The 16,408-nt window shown below is 50.3% G+C and overlaps 1 protein-coding gene across 1 annotated transcript in view; it reads left to right on the forward strand.

Moving 5' to 3' along the window:
• Positions 1-16,408, forward strand: part of GRIK3 (glutamate ionotropic receptor kainate type subunit 3) — a 220,954-nt gene that overhangs the window by 181,486 nt on the left and 23,060 nt on the right. Inside the window, exons 11-12 of the mRNA XM_084786254.1 lie at positions 11,244-11,467; positions 16,243-16,361. Coding sequence (XP_084642380.1) covers positions 11,244-11,467; positions 16,243-16,361 — 343 coding nt within the window. The remainder of the gene's footprint in view (positions 1-11,243; positions 11,468-16,242; positions 16,362-16,408) is intronic.

The raw sequence follows: 16,408 nt of genomic DNA on the forward strand, positions 1-16,408 counted from the left end.
AATGGATTCACGTTCCAGGTTGAGTAGATTTCAGCTCACAGGAATAGAGTCTTCCAACCTCTCTGGCTTCTATTCCCCCAGCTGCAGATGCAAGCAGAGCCTTAGGCTCGGCTCGTGCTCAGGAAGCCTTCACACAGGAGAGGTGTCCTACTCAGTACTAGCTCTGCCAAGTGCAGCCACCCGCCCCCCCCCCCCATCACACCCTGACTAATGCGTCTGTCTCAGACATAGTGGCAGCAGGCAACAGTAACCTATCAGCCTTAGGCATACTGCTAGACAAGGCGTAACCTAGGACCTCAGCCCTTCCCTAGCTGACTCTTCTCATATTCACCCAACTCATAGGAAACTGGGGCACACACTAAAATGCCACTCTGCTTGGAACAGTGACATTGTTTTACACCAGGAGCCCCTACCTGCTGTTTAGAGCTTCCACACCCTAGTACAGGTACCCAGGAGCCTCCCTGGGGAGTGAGAAGGAAAAACCCCAAAGAGGGGAGAGTGTGAAGCCAATGGGAGGCCACAGATGGAGAGGGAGATGAGAGATGTAAGCCATGAGTCTTGGGTGATAACTGGATTGGTTCCCCCCCCCCCTATTCTGGGAATCGATCCGGGGACCTTACACATGCTAGGCAAGTATTCTATCGCTGAGCTACACACCCAGGCAAGTTATTTCATTTTAATATTGTGAGATACTGGGCACCACCAATGGAGGATATGGAGCCTCTCATTGCTTAGCTAGGGAGGGTGACACTGGGGAAGGTGGAGTGAGGCAGGAGAAGCTAAAACATGTTAGCCGTCTTTCTCACTGCTGTGACAAAACAGCTGGCAGAAGGACCTTAAAGAAAGCAAGCTTTGGACTCATGGCTTGAAGGTGCAGCCCACCATGGCCCCGGGTCATGTTTCATACACAGTCAAGAAGCAGAGAGAAGTGAAGGCTGAGGCTCAGCTTGCTTCCACCTTTTTAATTCATTCCAGGACCCCAGCCCGTAGGACGGCACTGCCCACATCCAGGGCAGAGGCCATCCCACCTCAAAGAACCCTGCCTAGAATCTCCCTCACAGGCACACCCAGAGGTCGGTCACTTGGGTGAGTCTAGATTCTGTCGTCAATATTAACCAGCCAGTAACGAGTGGTTCAGTCTGTGACTCAGAACCTTAGAAAAGCCCTGTACTGTCTTAGGCCCGTCCCATGTGGTAAGGAGAGGCAGGGATAGGCTCCTGCATTGGCCCTGACTTTTGCAGAGCCTGGCAGAACTTGGTGGACATGGCAACTATCCAGGACCCTGCAGCCGTGTTCACCAGAGGTCTGGAGCTGGGGTAAAATGCTTTTCTAGACAATACCTGCATAAGATTGACCTCAGCTAGAAGGTATATGAAGGTATCTGAACCCACCACCAACAGGCCCATGGGGGCAGGGAGGGTGATGTCATTGGGTGCGGATGTGTCCAAGCCAGAAAGAAGCAATGGATCAGATAAGTGAAAAGCCATCAGGGCTTCAGCGGCTGGTGCAAAAGGAAGATGAGGTGCCTGGAGGAGGCTAAAACAGAACAGAGGACAGTGACTCAGGTCCATCTAATCTGTGACTTGGAGAAGAAGGAAGAGGCGTCCAGGCTTGCATAGGATGTTTACTGAGGTGGCCCCAGCCAAGGCTGCTGAGGTCTCCCACAGTCAGGGCCTGGCTGAGACTTGTAGCTGGATGCATGGGGCGTCCTCAGTGCAGACAGCTCAGAAGGCCTGGGGTTCCCCACCCTGTGCACATGAGGGAGTGAGGGGAAAAAGAGTCTTAGGAATGGTAATGCAGGGTGTGCGCCATGACACGGAAACCAGCCTCAGAGTCAGGCTTAGCACCCTCCCTGGGGATTTGGGGAATCACACAGCTGTCCCAGGCACAGGAGAGACCACTCTCAGGCCTTCTCAGCTCAGGAGGCTTGTGCATGCACCATAGAGGAAGGGGCTCGATGGTTGACATTTGGAGATTTTCTAGATAGTTCCCCCATCTAGTCAGATTTATGTGAACTGTCCAGAATGCCAGTTCTGGGGTTACTAGTGGCCACAATGCTCACTGTCAACACTGTCAGCTGGTTCAGGAGTGTCACAGCAGACACCATCCGTGACTTGGTGCACTTCTGAGGGCATCACTTTGAGACGGGGCTTGCTTGGTGGGGTCTTTGAAGCCTTCCGGTGTTCAGAGTGGTCAAGCAATTCAGCAAACCTGCCACCTGCGGCCTCATGCTAGATGCTGTTGGATACAGGAGTAAACACCGGCAAGGGCCCTCCCCTGAGCCTTCAGGATGTTGCCTTCTAACAATGAGCAGATAAGGGGATGGTGCGCCTCCAGCCACAGTAAGAATCATCTCTAAGCAGGAGATTGGGTTGAGCTTTCAGCCAGCTGATGCTGCAAATGTGGAAGGCAACTTGTCAGGAGAGCGTCACAGGCTTCCACACAGATCCTGTGGATTGGGAGAGTGGGGAGTTACTGTGACCCATCCCAGAAAGCCCTAGAACAGTGGTTCTCAACCTCTCTAATGCTGAAATCCTTTAATAGAGTTCCTCATGTTGTAGTGACCCCACCCATAAAATTATTTTTCGTTGCTACTTTGTAACTCTAATTTTGTTACTGTTATGAACTGTAATGTAAATATTTTGGAGATGAGGATTTGCATAAGGGATTGCGACCTACAGGTTGAGAGCCATGGCCCTAGAGGAAGGTCTGAGAGACTCGTGCAAGGCAGAAGGACGTCATTGCGCTGTCCCCTTGGTCAGCACCAGCTAGATTAAGGCAGGGAGGACATGAGGTCATTTCCGGTCCCCAGTGCCCAGACTGTGGTGGCTATTATGGTGAAATAACCCTGGACTTGGTAGGCACACCCTTACCACTTGAATTGTGTGCTGTCCCTTCCTTTCCCTGAACCAAGCCTTTCTTCTGGCCTGTGTGCCTGAATCCCATGGCCTGTTTGTAAGGTCAGGGAATGCTCTCCCGAAGCCGGTTCCCAGCCCTGAACCAGGGCACTTCAGGGCAAATCAGGATGGATGTTCACCTAGGGGCAGACCAGGACCAGGTAGAAGCAGGGAAAACAGACAGCACAGACACCAACAGCCAGTTTGCCCCAGGCAGTGACAGGGAGCTCTGAGGAACTGAAGATGTCCCCAGGACCTTTCCAAGGTGAGCCTGAGGGCAGGTGGAGACTTGTCCATGCTGGGATCCATTGAGTGGTCAGGGGAGAGGAACAAATGATGGGCCACCATAGACAGCAGTGCCCACTCAGGGAAGAGGCAGGTCAAATGGTCAGAGCCAGTCTGACTTGAGGAAAAGTGTTTATGCTGAGTGGGGAAATTGGGAGCCAGGATCTACCCATGAGGCTGGGGGAAGGGCAAAGCAGGGCCTTTGGCAGGTAGGTAGGCCTTTCATTAATGTTTTTGTACAACGAGAGAAACAGAAAGGGGGGGGGAAGGATTGAGTGTACATGTGCATGTGTGTGTTTGTACATGCTTGCATGTATGTATGCGCGTGAGCCACAGCAAATGTGTAGAGATCAGATGACAAACTGTGGGAATCAGTTTTCTTCCAATACCACGAGGGTCTTAAGGATCATACCTAGGTGGTCAGTTTGGGCAGGCATCCTAAAGTTCATTTTCCAACAAGATCTCCTGGAGAGCCCCTCTCTGTGTGTCCAGCTTTGCACTAATCCCAAGAGGCACTTCAGTGAGGGGAACATGCTTAATCCTCGCCCTCCTGGAGCTTATATCCTGACAGGGAAGCCAGAGATGAAACAATAGCTTACAAAGAAAAATTCTGTTATGATCAGAGCGGCAAGGAGCTGTAGGACGTATAATAGGGATTGAACTACTTCAAAGAGAGGGGGGGGTCACAGGCCCATCCGCCTTGGGCTCTGCTAGGGCAGGCCCCGCCCATCTGGGCTAATATCATCAGGAGTTTGGGGAAGGGACTCAAAGTGACAGAAGATAGGTCGTAATTTCTCCTGGGCTCTGGTGATGACTATGGGCCAGGCCGGACCTGCCATGCTTCCTGATAAACGTTGTACAATCTGGCACCTTCAGGGAAGCAGGAATGAGGCCTTTCTCCAGGCCTGGGAATGGCACCCACATCACTGCTCAGTTGGCCAACGAGGCTGCTGTTGGATCTGGAGGTGGACAGGCGAATCCTGTGGGAGACTCAAACGACACTTTGTCAGGTCACTGCCCAGGCTCTACAAGAGGGTACCTTGTCTCCTCGGCTTGAATGCGAAGCACTGAGTGAGAGAAACAGCACTCTGGGAGAAGCTTGATTCCGAAGATGCTCCTGTGTGCCCCAAGTGTCTCATCATTGTGATATACAGAAATACACTTTTCAAAAACCTCATGTGTTTGTGGGTGTGTGGATGCACATCAGTGCTTGCACTCAAGCCATTGGTGCACATGTGGGGGTCAGAGAACAACCTTGGATGCTGGTCCTCACCTTCCACTTTGTTTGAGACAGAGCCTTGTGTTCACTGCTGAATACACCAAACCGAACCATGAACTTCCCAGGATGCTCCAGTCTCCTCCTCCCCTTTCTCCCCCCCCCCCACCCCTGCCAACTCACAGGAGAATGGGGGGGGGGTGTGCGGTTAGAGATGTGTACTACCATGTCTGGCTTTCTGTGGGCTCTGGGGATTCAAACCCAAGTCCTCAAGCTTGCATGGTAAGTGCTTGAGAGAAACCCTTCAGTTGGGCACTGTTGGTATTGGCCCACGGTTTCAGCAGCTTGGTCAGCTTGCCTCACTGCTCCTGGTGTGTGGTGAAACAGGACACTGTGGCAGCAGGAGCGTGAGACAGAGGCGTCTAGCCTCCCAGCTCCTGATAAACAGAAAGCGGAGACTAAGCACCGTTCATAGGCACACACTCCAGTGACCCACCTCCCGCAATGAAGTCTCTCCCGCCAATAACACTGTCAAAGTGTAAACCTCTCAGTGGGTTGACCCGTTGATAAGATCAAGGCACGCGTTATCTTGAGGGATCTCAATGACTAGATCCGCCAACTTGGGGCACATCTTCAATATGTAAACCTTTTTGGGGATACTCCATATCTAAGCCATAGCACCCAATCCTAGAGACATGGGAGGGGGCCAGCAGACAGAGCTCCTGGGATGAATCAAGTCCCCTCATGGTTGTCAGCAATGTGGCTGGTTTTCTTGGCACTGTAGCAGCAGAAGAGGGATCTGCGAGGCCTTAAGACTCCAAACTTTCTGCTTCTGGGTTAACTCAGAAAGTTTGGAGTCCTAAAGCCTCTCAGATCCCTCTCTGGTGCCCCATATTTGCCCACGTCTTCTGGATGGGGAGGCCTGGTGGCACTCAGAGGAAGGATAGAAGGCTACCAAGAAGAAACTGGATACCCTACGAGCATATAACAGGGGAAGGAGGTCCCCCTCAGTCACAGTCATAGGGAGAGGGCAGTAGGGGGAAAGTGGGAGGGAGGGAGGAATGGGAGGATACAAGGGATGGGATAACTATTGAGATGTAATATGAATTAATTAATTAATAAAAAAAAGAAAAGGGGGAAAAAGACTCCAAACTTATCAAGTGCTACAAAAGGAATCCCCGCGAAGCCCGAGTGACAGGTGTGGTCAGAAGCCAAGGTGAAATTCGGGTGTCTGGGAATGCAGCATTGGGCTCAGAGCAGGACCTAGCGGCCACAGTCAGCAGGGTTGAGAGCAGAAGGTAGAAGGAGCTCCATTCATCCCACACCGGGTCTAAGTGACAGCAGGTGTATTCCTTTTCTTGGGCTGCTCTAATAAATAATAGCAAACCCAGTGCCTTCAAAGTAAGAAATGCATCCTCTCGAGGGGGAAGAAATGAGAAATCAGGATGTCAGTAGCGTTGGCTCTTTTTAGAGGCTCTGAAGGTGATTGGGCTCCATCCTCACAGGTTCTGATGTGGCTAGCAGCCCGTGGTGGTCCTTGTGTCTGCACTGTCCCCACTTATGTCTCTATTGTCACCCACTCTCTTCTCTCTCTCTATCTGTGTCTTCTCTTATGAGGGCACCAGTTGTTGAGAGCAGGCCACCCTAGTTCCGTATGACGCCATCTTAACTTGGTGACTTTGTTCCACAAGAATATTATCAGCAAGACCTCATTCCAAATTAGGTCACAGTTACAGAACTGGGGTGTAATTAAGGCTGCATGCCACTGCCACACATCGCCCCCACTCCCCAACTATACTTGGCTTATACGACAGCGCAGTGAAATGTTGGACTTTAAGGTCATAATGAATCGAGTACTAGAACTGGCTCAGCCACTCACTAGCTTGAACAAGCATCCTGCCTGCTCCAGCCACCAATTCTTCATCTGAAATGTGGTGATGTCTGCTGCCTCCTGGGGCTCCAAGGGAGGAATTCATGAGGCACTTAGTGATGCTTGGCCTGTAGGCAGCATCCTGTAATGATGGCAATTCTTGCTATTTTAATATAACAGCTCACTGTCTGCGCAGGCAGGCACTCTGGGGGTTCCGGGGGTTCCCAGCATGAGGCAGAGCATAGACGTGTGGAATCCAGTGGCGGCGAGTTTATGGAGAATCCAATAGGCAGTGCCAACAAGACACCAAACCCAGAGAGGGAGCTGAAGCCAGGGTCTGGGGGACAAGACCTTATATCCAAACAAGACTTTTTGTCCTAGGAAAAGGCCACTTGGTGACAAGCTGCCAGAACTGAGACTATAAGATCCACTCCATTCTTAGTCTGGTAGGAGGTGGACCAGGTTTTCTTATGAGAACAAGCTCAGGGTCCAAGCTAGTGTCGGGATAGCTGGGTATCAAGGGCCAGAACCCAGAGCTGGACTTGGGTGAGCCCTTCGTGTCCTCAGTATGGGATCTGGGGCTGGAACCAAGTAGACAACATCAAGGGGCTTCATGTGCGGAAGGGAGGTTGAGCATCCCAATAATCTGGTAAGTGGAAAGCTACTTAAAGGGATGAAACAACGTCCTCAGAAGGCATCCTGCCTGGCCTAGACATTTAGAAGATGTACAGAAAGGTACTTAGTGAGACGGGAGAGGAAAAGCCTCGCCTATAAGACAGGGGAGGCATGGAGACCGCACAAAGGTGTGTTTTGTTTTGTAACGTGAGAACGAAGAACGACCAGCTTCTCCAAGCCTCAGTTTCCCTCTGTAATAAAATGCGGAGTTGGAGCAGATGTTCCTGAAGTCCCCTCGTCCAGCTCTGACAGCCTGTGGTTTCATGAATCACACTGGACGAAGTATGCAACAGTGGGAAGAGCCGCCAAGACTGGGCCTTTCATTCTGAGTAATGAACCGAAACCGCGAAGGCTTGACATCTGTTCCGATCTTTCAAGGGAAGTTGGACAAAATAATGCCTTTTTCAGGGAAATCGTTACCAACAGTGAAATATAGTATTTTTCTGCCTCAGCCAAAAATGAAGTGGAGAATGCCAGCTTTGCTGAAGCCCAAGGGAGAGCGCTCATCTGAACTCCCGGAGAAGGTCACGTTGGCCAATTACCTTGCTGCCGTAGGCAAAGAGTGCCATGGACGCCGCTGCTGCCCAACTCCATTAAAGCCAGAGACAGGAAGAGTGGAAGGGAGGTGCTGAAAGCCTTGAAAAGATTGCTCTGGGGCCTGTGACTGGCTTCCTCCCCAGCCCCTGGGTCATCCTTGCGGAATAAGCATTGTGCACAAAGCACAGACACCTTGGTCTCATGCAGCTTGCCATCAAAAGTCCAAGGAGCACCCTCCACCACCGACTCAGAGGTTCTGTCCAACAAGTCGATGCAAACCCAGAGGCCATCCCCAGAGACCAGCCAGAGTCGCCGTGTGTTCTATCTTTGGAGTGAAACAGAGCCTCCCCGATACAGTGTCCTGGGACGGGCCTGGGCCAGGGAGACAGGAAACAAAGCACCGCTATTGACGGGATGCCTCTCACACCAGAGTCTAGAGCTTCAGGACTGAAGGAGTCCTCCAGGGTGCTCACTGCAGCTCCTGTGCTACCCAGGAACTGTGTCTACACCTAAGGCAGGGGCTCCCTGGACCAGGTCGCTGGTTCACTCCCGTATCCCAGCTGGGCCACTGTCTGGGCACACTATGTCTTGATTTGGCGTGTATTAGACAGTCTTCGCTGTCCCTGAGCGTTCTTCCTCCCTGCCCATTTCTTCAAACCCTGAACTGAGAGAGTTCTAGGAGCTAGGGCAACCGCCATGTCCCACTTTCCCATGCCTAGAAAGCCAAGCAAATTCTAACTCACACAGTTAAAAAAATCTATAAAAGGAGGCTTCAGTGTAGTGGGACTTTTCCATAGCTTCTCCTTTCTGTATTCCCTAGGGTTGGTTCATTTTACATTTATTTACTTATTTAATATATTTATTCAGTTAGTTAGTGCTTGCATATGTGCATGTGGGTACATGCTCATGTTTACCATGCCACGTCTCCTGTTTAGAAGTGAGAGGACAACTTGTGGTCATTGGTTCTCTCCAGATAGGTTCAACCTCGGTGGCAGGTGCCTTTTATTCCATGCACCATCTTGCTACCCATATTCCTGGGTTTTGAAGTTAAAAAACACGCCCTGGGCCCCAAATAACCGTGTCAGAGAGTAGAAGATACAATATCAGAGTATCTCCACGCCACCCCCCCTAGCCTGGGGTACTCACAGAGTGGTCTAGACTGGCATTTCACACATATTAGCCCTTATCTGATGATGTGATTTCTATTGAAGTACTTGTTCCTATTCTGAGATAACTAGAGTCTAAGTTGGCGCTGATTTGATAAACACTTTGATTGATACTCATGTCCCCTGTTAGACCTTAAGAGCCATGATAGCAAAAACTGTATCTGTTCGTGACAGCTGTCTAGTTCCTGATGGATCTATAAAGCAGTGGCTGTGTGGGTGGGAAGATGGGTGGGCAGATGGATGGATGGACAGACAGGTGGACTGATGGGTGTTTAGGTTGGTAGGAAGATGGATAAATGGATAGATGAGTAGATTCATGGGTAAGTGGGTGGGGTAGATGGAAGGATGGATGGATAATGGGTGGATAGATGGACAGACTGACGGGTGACCAAGTAGGTGGGTGGATGAACGAATCGATAGACGGATGATGGACAGATGGGTAGGTAGATGGGTCAGTGGGTGGATGGATGGGTCAAGCCAGCAAGTGGCTACTTAGACGCATGACTTGGCAGGGTCTTTCTGAAGCATGCTCCTTCCTGGCAAAGGGTCTCCAGTGCTGGCCTTTAAGATCCCTCTCCTCTTCAGCTGTGCCCATGTAAAGAAGGGAAGTAATTCATAATCTGAGATACAAATACTCACAGAAGCCTAAGTGGCAGCCTTCTCCGAACAAGCACTGCTTAATATTTCAGAGTCTAGGAGAGGGCTTTGAGGAGGGGGGGAGAACGGTGGGTCAGCCACAGCCCTAGCATGCGAGGAGCCTGTAAGTATATAAGCAGATGCATGCCTGCTGACATGCAGCCGTGCACACTGAGCAGTGCAGAGCTTCCCTCGGGAAAGAGGGAGCTTCATGAGAATCAAGAATTGAAGGCTGCCAGGGAGGGATCTCAAAGAGGCAGCGTGTGTGAAATAATAGGAACAGTGGGAAGAATTGGACAATGAGAGGAGACATGGTGGGCCAAGCGTGGAGGTGAAGAAACGGTCCCAGGGATAGGACAGTGTGTAATGGGGCCTCAGGTTAAGAGAACTGCAGATAAGGTGCCGGGGAAGGGATTTTTAATTCTTAATCAGGAAAACCTCAGAGCAAATTTAAGAACATCCCTCATTAAATTTGTGATGCAATGGCCTGTATTAACATAGTGCGTCTCTAGCTTTCCCCTTCCTGCCTCCATGTTAACCCCTGCTAGTGAGGTTGACTTGAACTTGCTCATCTCTTTCTTCTCCTCTAAAGATGCTATTTTTGTTTGTTTTGTGTGTGTGTGTGTGTGTGTGTGTGTGTGTGTGTGTGTGTGTGTGTGTGTGTACACATGTATCAACATCAGTTGCCTACATGTTTGTGTGTATGTTTAGAGATATGCATGAGTATGCGCATGTGTGTGCATCAATGCATGGAGACCAAAGTAGGTTGCACACATATGTATCAACAATATATGTCTTTAATAGCTCTCCTTCGCCTTATTTTATGAGACAGGAGCTCTCTTTGAATCTAGAACTGACCAACTGGGTGGTCTAGCTGGCCAACGAGTTCCGGGGCTTGTAACCCGATTGCCGGGTTTATGAACTCTCTTGGTGACAGCTTTTTACATGAGTGTTGGAGACCCCCAACTCGGGTCCTCATGCTTCCACAGCAAGCATTTCACCAACTGAGCCATCTCCCCAGTTCTCAGTGAGGATATTATCTTTGTCTAACTGGCGCTTGAGAGGGTTTTAGGACCCAATGACCATCCTAAGTGGGCTAAAGTGGTCAAGAAGTGATTGTGAGGGGGAAGATGAGTGAAGTAAGTAGGTTGTGGGGTTCACGTAGATCTAACTGTCTCTTGCTGAGCTGTGTTCTCTTGACACAGTACCGTCTTGAGAAGGGACCTCATGGGTTCTCATTGCCTGTATGTTTTTGTCACGGCCCTCTTCTTCAAAGCCATCAGCTCTAAGAGAACAAAGCTTAAGTATTGATGCATGTACATCTTTGTGTCCCCGACATCCCAGCATGACCCAGCTAGGAGGGTCAGTCAGTACTGAAACTGAACTGTGAATAAGTGGGCTGGAGAGATAATTTAGTCAAGGGCCTGTGTTCTATCCTCAGAATCCATGTGTGTGTGTGGGGGGGGGGGGAAGGCCAGGTGTGGTGGCATACACTTAATATTTCCAGTGTTGGGGAGGCAGGAACAGGCAGATACCTGGAGTTTGATTGCCTGCCAGCCTAGCCTACTGGGTGAATTCCAGGCCAGTGAGAGACTCGGTCTTAGAAATCTGGTCAGGGCTGGGGAGATGGATTAGCTGTTAAAGACTAAATCTCAAAGTAAAACAACAACAACAACAAAAAACAAACAAAACAAAAAACAAAAAAACAAGGTCAATTGCAACTGAGAAGTGATACCTAAAGTTGTGCTCTGACCTCCACACTTGAAAGCACATTGCTATGCATGTGTGCAAACACACACACACACACACACACACACACACACACACACACACACACACACACACGAGTAGTTAAGTGACCTTGGACTAAGGCTACTCAACTCATGATGCATGAGTGGGCTCCCCATCACCTCTAACCCAAGGGTTTGCTCATTGTCTGTCTGCCTTTGGTCTTGTTACAGAAAGCAGATCTGGCTGTGGCTCCCCTGACCATCACTCACGTCCGAGAAAAGGCCATCGACTTCTCTAAGCCTTTTATGACCCTTGGAGTGAGCATCTTATATCGCAAGCCTAATGGCACCAACCCCAGTGTCTTCTCCTTCCTCAACCCACTTTCTCCGGACATCTGGATGTATGTGCTCCTTGCCTACCTGGGTGTCAGCTGTGTCCTCTTCGTCATTGCCAGGTAAGGCTGTTCCTTAGCCAAAGCTCTGGTCCAAACTGGGAAAAATAGGAAGCTAGGCAAGTCCCTCCTTGGCTCAGAAGGCCCAAGGCTTAGGTTACTATGACACTCTTCTCTGCACCCCCACCCCCCATGCCTCAAATCCTTTGTCCCTGAGGAATGCTCCAATGGCCTCCCTAGCTTGAACCATCCGATCCTCCCTCTGGTCCTTGCCCATGACACTAAGATATGGTAATTGCACCTAGGTCCCCAGAATAGGCTGGTAGAAGCCTGGCCATTGCTTAGGAATGCACCATCTGAGCTGGGCACATGGGATGGCAGACCAGACCCAGGGCCCTTGCATGGCCAAATATAAGTAGCTTAAAAAAAACATGGGAAACAAATTGTATCTAAGCAGTCTACATGGCAGCCTTTCACATGCCATGTGCAGAAACATGGCACACAGATATGCATGCCTGGGATCCATACTTACTCATCACACATGTGTCCTGCGCGCGCGCACACACACACACACACACACACACACACACACACACACACACACACACACACCTAGAATCCATGCTTGCACTGTACCTATCCATTGCATTGTCCATTGGAAACAGAAAATCTACATTGTCAGTAGTGGTTATTGGAAGTGGGTCATGAGGGAAGCAGATTCTGCCCATGTTTATCAAGCGTGCAGTATTTGCCAAGCACCCTGTTCTGCACCCAACCACCCTTCCGTTTTTCTCTGACATCATCCTTTCAAGATACCCAGGACCCACCGAAGCCATATAGGCAATAAGTGACACATCGAGGATGTGCACCGAGTTTCACTAAGGTTTTGTCTGTGATTCCATACCTCTGCTCACTGCATGGTCCCCCTCCTCAAGCTCCCTAGCCCCTCTTAGATGAGCCTCCGCCCCTCCCTCCAGACCCCATCCTTGCCCCTGCCCTGTATCCTCTTTGCTCTAAAGTCTAACAAGGTATAAAGAGAAACTTCTCTGGAGAGGCAATTTGAGATCCAAGGACCTGGTGTTTCGCCTTTTCCCTCTAGAGCTTCCTTTGAAAGCCCCCCCCCCTTGCTCCCTTCACTCTCTGCCTCCTCCTACACAGAGAGAGACCAAAGGAAAAATGTGAGAGGCGAAATCAAGCCAGCCTTCCAGGCCTTTGCTGCAGAGCCCGGTGCTGCAGCAGCTGCCCTGCTTGCTCAGCCCAGCCAACAGCGAGCCGCCACAGAAAGGCCTTCATCACCCCTCTCGTCACTAATGGTCTAACAAGCCTTTGAAAGCAGAGCTGCTCTCTTGCGCTCTCAGCGTAATTTTCTCGAAGCTCAGTGGCCTCTCAGCCACCCACCCCTTCCGAGACAGGAGCATTTCCAGCCTCAGTTCTGTCTGTTTGATGTGCCTCCCCGCCACACCCCTCCCCCTCAGATAGAGGCAGTCCATCCGCTGCAGGCATCTGGATGTGTGTCCAGCCTCTCCCTCCTGGCTAGGAAGACAGCAGACCCCCGCTCCCAATGGTAGTCTGGGGTGCTCAGGAAAAGTGGGGGTTTCTATATTGACTAGGATTCCATGGGATACCTGCAGAGATAGGAGGTGCATGAAAGTCTGGGCCACAGAGCTGAAAAGGCATCAAAGAAGACGAGTGGCCTCTTGGAACACTCACTCATGGAGCACAACTCACAGCCAGCGTGTCTGCCCCTTATAATAGTCCTATCCCCAAGTTACAGAAGCAGAAACCAAGGCCCTGGGAGGCTAAGTCAATATCCAAAGTCACAAAGCTTTCCTTGGCAGGGTCCTGTTTTAAAATAAACCTAGTACTGGGAGCTAGGGAGCAGCAAACTGCAGTGCACACAGATGGCTCAAGGGGGCGCTACTGGGCACCTGCAGGCTTGGGGCTGGGCAGAGTAAACTGCACGTGGTTCTGCCCTTGCCCAGTGTCCTCCATTCTGTCCTTTTTGGTTGGGGAAACCTCGGCCTCTGAGAACATTACCTAAACACCGCTTCTGGAATCAGCTGTGTTTATCAGAATAAGCATTTCTGTCTCTGGGAACTTGTCGTGTTAAAGCATCACCATTGAGTGACACCTTGGAACCTAAAATGCTTTCGCATCAGAGCCCCCAGAGGACCCAACTACCTGTCGGTGTTGGCAGCCACATAGGTGTGCCCAGGATTTTCCTCCCCTGGGCAGTAGGAACTGGGTCAGCTTCAGCGCCCACCAGTAGGTCGGTGTTAAAACATGTGAGAGTGGTTAGAGGGTACAGGCTGGTTCACAGGGCTGATCTGGAAAGGGGGGGCAACAGCTTTCTATATAGACATTTCTATAACAGGATCCTGGGGTGATGTGGTTTGTTTTGGGGTTTTTTTTTTAACATTAAAAAGTGTGTGTGTGTGTGTGTGTGTGTGTGTGTGTGTGTGTGTGTGTGTGTGTGTTATATTAAGAGGAGAGCACTGGGCCAGGGGGATGGCTCAGCCAATAAAGGAATGCTTGAAGCCAAACCTGAAGACCTGAATTGCACCTCAGGATCTCATATCATAGAAGGAGAGAACAGACTCTCTTGCAAATTAGACTATGACCCTGGCCCCACATGCATGCCATGATGCACACGCCCACACACATGATAAACAAATAAATGAAATACACATTTTAATGATAGAAAGAAAGGAAGGAAGGAAAGAAGGAAGGAAGGAACTAAGAGCGAGCTGGGCCCATGGGCTCTGCTCAGAAGTCATCTTTTTTTCTGCTCTCAGCCCTCCAGCCAGGAAACGTCCCAAAGGAGCCAGATCTCTTGGTCCCCAGTGAAAACCAGTACATCCTGTGGCCTTTGGCTCCCCGTGAGATCAGTCCTACATATCATCCTCCTAAGCCACAAACTTTTGTTTCTCCCTGGAAGCTGGAGGCAGAGGCTCCATGGATCTTATAAGCTTGCTGCCTTAGCTCTTTCATAATTTCTCCTTTAGCCTCAAAGTGGGTCTCCCAGGGCCGTGCCTCCTTAGGTTGTCCGCCACTCCCTCCGCTGTGTCTCCAGTGGCCTCTGGCTTCTGCCTGTTGACGCCCATTGCTTGTCTAATATGCTAATATGGACTTGAACTGGGTTCCTATCTGTGTGGATTCAGTAGGGAGGCACTGTGTACCCAGCACCCCTAAGTCTGATAGATTCTGGGCCTGCAGTAGGGACTCTCCTACCTACAACACAAACACCCACCAGGCTCTGCCCTCCGGACCCCTTAGGGCCCGTCACAGACGCAAACAGCAACCATTCTGGGCATCCTGCTCTCCAAAGGTTTTTCCTCTTACACCCCCTCCCCCAAATGTATCTCAATCCTGTCCCCTTCCCCCCCCCCACCAAAGCCCCAGCTTCTTCCTTGGGGGGTTTTAGGCCCTCCAACCAGTTCCTGCTTGTCCCCTTTGACAATCCTCAGCTCCATTTGAAGCCTCACATGGAAAAGTCCCGTCCGAGGGGGCATCCTTCTTCCTGAGAATGGAACCGTCCTCACCTGAGCCCTGGGAGCAGTGGGGGACAATATGCCTGCTTTGAGAAGGGAGCTGGAAGTTACTGTAAAGGGTTTCACACTGAAATGGGAAACAGGATGCCCTGGACCTGTCTGCCCTTTGCCTCCTGCATCCTACTCCATCTCATCCCTCAGTACACACAGACAGCTACCCGACCCAGGAGCTTCTCGGGCTCTCCATCTCTGCATCTCTCTGCATCTTCACACTGACTCATTTGTAAGCAGAACTCCAGTCAGTAAGGCAGGCTTCCCTCCCTCAATTGGGAATCCTCTTCCTCGGAAGGGGCGGCTGTGGGGTTGGGGCTTCAGGCAACCCTTTTCTGCCTGGCTTATGTTCATATACTCAAACTCAAAAAACCTGGAATTAAATCCCACATTGCTCTCTCTCCGTGGGGGAGGGGGGGGGATTCTGGGGCAATTACGTTTTCTCGTCATATTCCCATATACTCTTTGAATATTTGACAATAGATATCTCTTCCTTTTTTTCACCTTTCTTATTATACAAGAAATTCAAATGCACTTTGTCATTTTCAAAAGAAACCATGTAATACAAATAAAGCAACAGGTTTGGCTGAAATCCCTGTTGCCCTTCTTACCCTCCTCCTGCAGAGGCACACACCAATATTTTTATAGATGGAAACTTCTAGACTCCTTAGTTTGCATTCACATACACGTTTCCCTATAGAGCAAGCTGTATGGCTCTGTTAGGTGATCTATAGAAATGCGATGTATTGTTTTTCTTTTTTTTTTTTAATCACCTTCTTTTCATCAGTTAGTCTGTGGTGAAGATCTGTCCCTGCCTAGGGACATCTAGATGCATGCTGTTGTCCTCTCTAACAACTGTGTGATGTTCTGGTGTGGCTGTGGCATGGCTTATTTAATCATTCCTCTACTGAAGGACATTTAGGTTATTTTCGGGGGGGTTTTTTTTTCTTTTCTATTGCAAACAACACTTTGATAGACATCCTTGAGGACTTCGCTTTATGCTCCTGTATGAGTGGTTTTTTTCCTAGACGGATAATGACTTACCGCTTCCCAAGGTAGGAGGGCGCACGCACTCTTAATGTGAAGAGGAGATTCAGAATTACTTTATAACCAGGAAAGGGCACTGGAAGTAAAGTAAAGGACAGGAAGGAACCCGGTCTCAGCTGGCCCTTGCCTGTCACTGCAGCCGGACAATGAGGAAAGGGACTCTGGGGTGGCTGGGTCTCTGTACTGGTGTTTGTTGCTAACCGGTAGTCCCCTGCAGCTTAACCTCACTGCTTCCCTCTACCCTGCCAGGTTCAGTCCCTACGAGTGGTATGACGCTCACCCCTGCAACCCCGGCTCTGAGGTGGTGGAGAACAACTTCACCCTGCTCAACAGCTTCTGGTTTGGAATGGGCTCCCTGATGCAACAAGGTGTGTGTGTGTGTGTGTGTCCACTCTTCCCCTGGGCCTGCTCTCCT

Source organism: Acomys minous, assembly GCF_964271855.1.
Source record: "Acomys minous genome assembly, chromosome: 6".
Lineage (NCBI taxonomy): Eukaryota > Metazoa > Chordata > Mammalia > Rodentia > Muridae > Acomys > Acomys minous.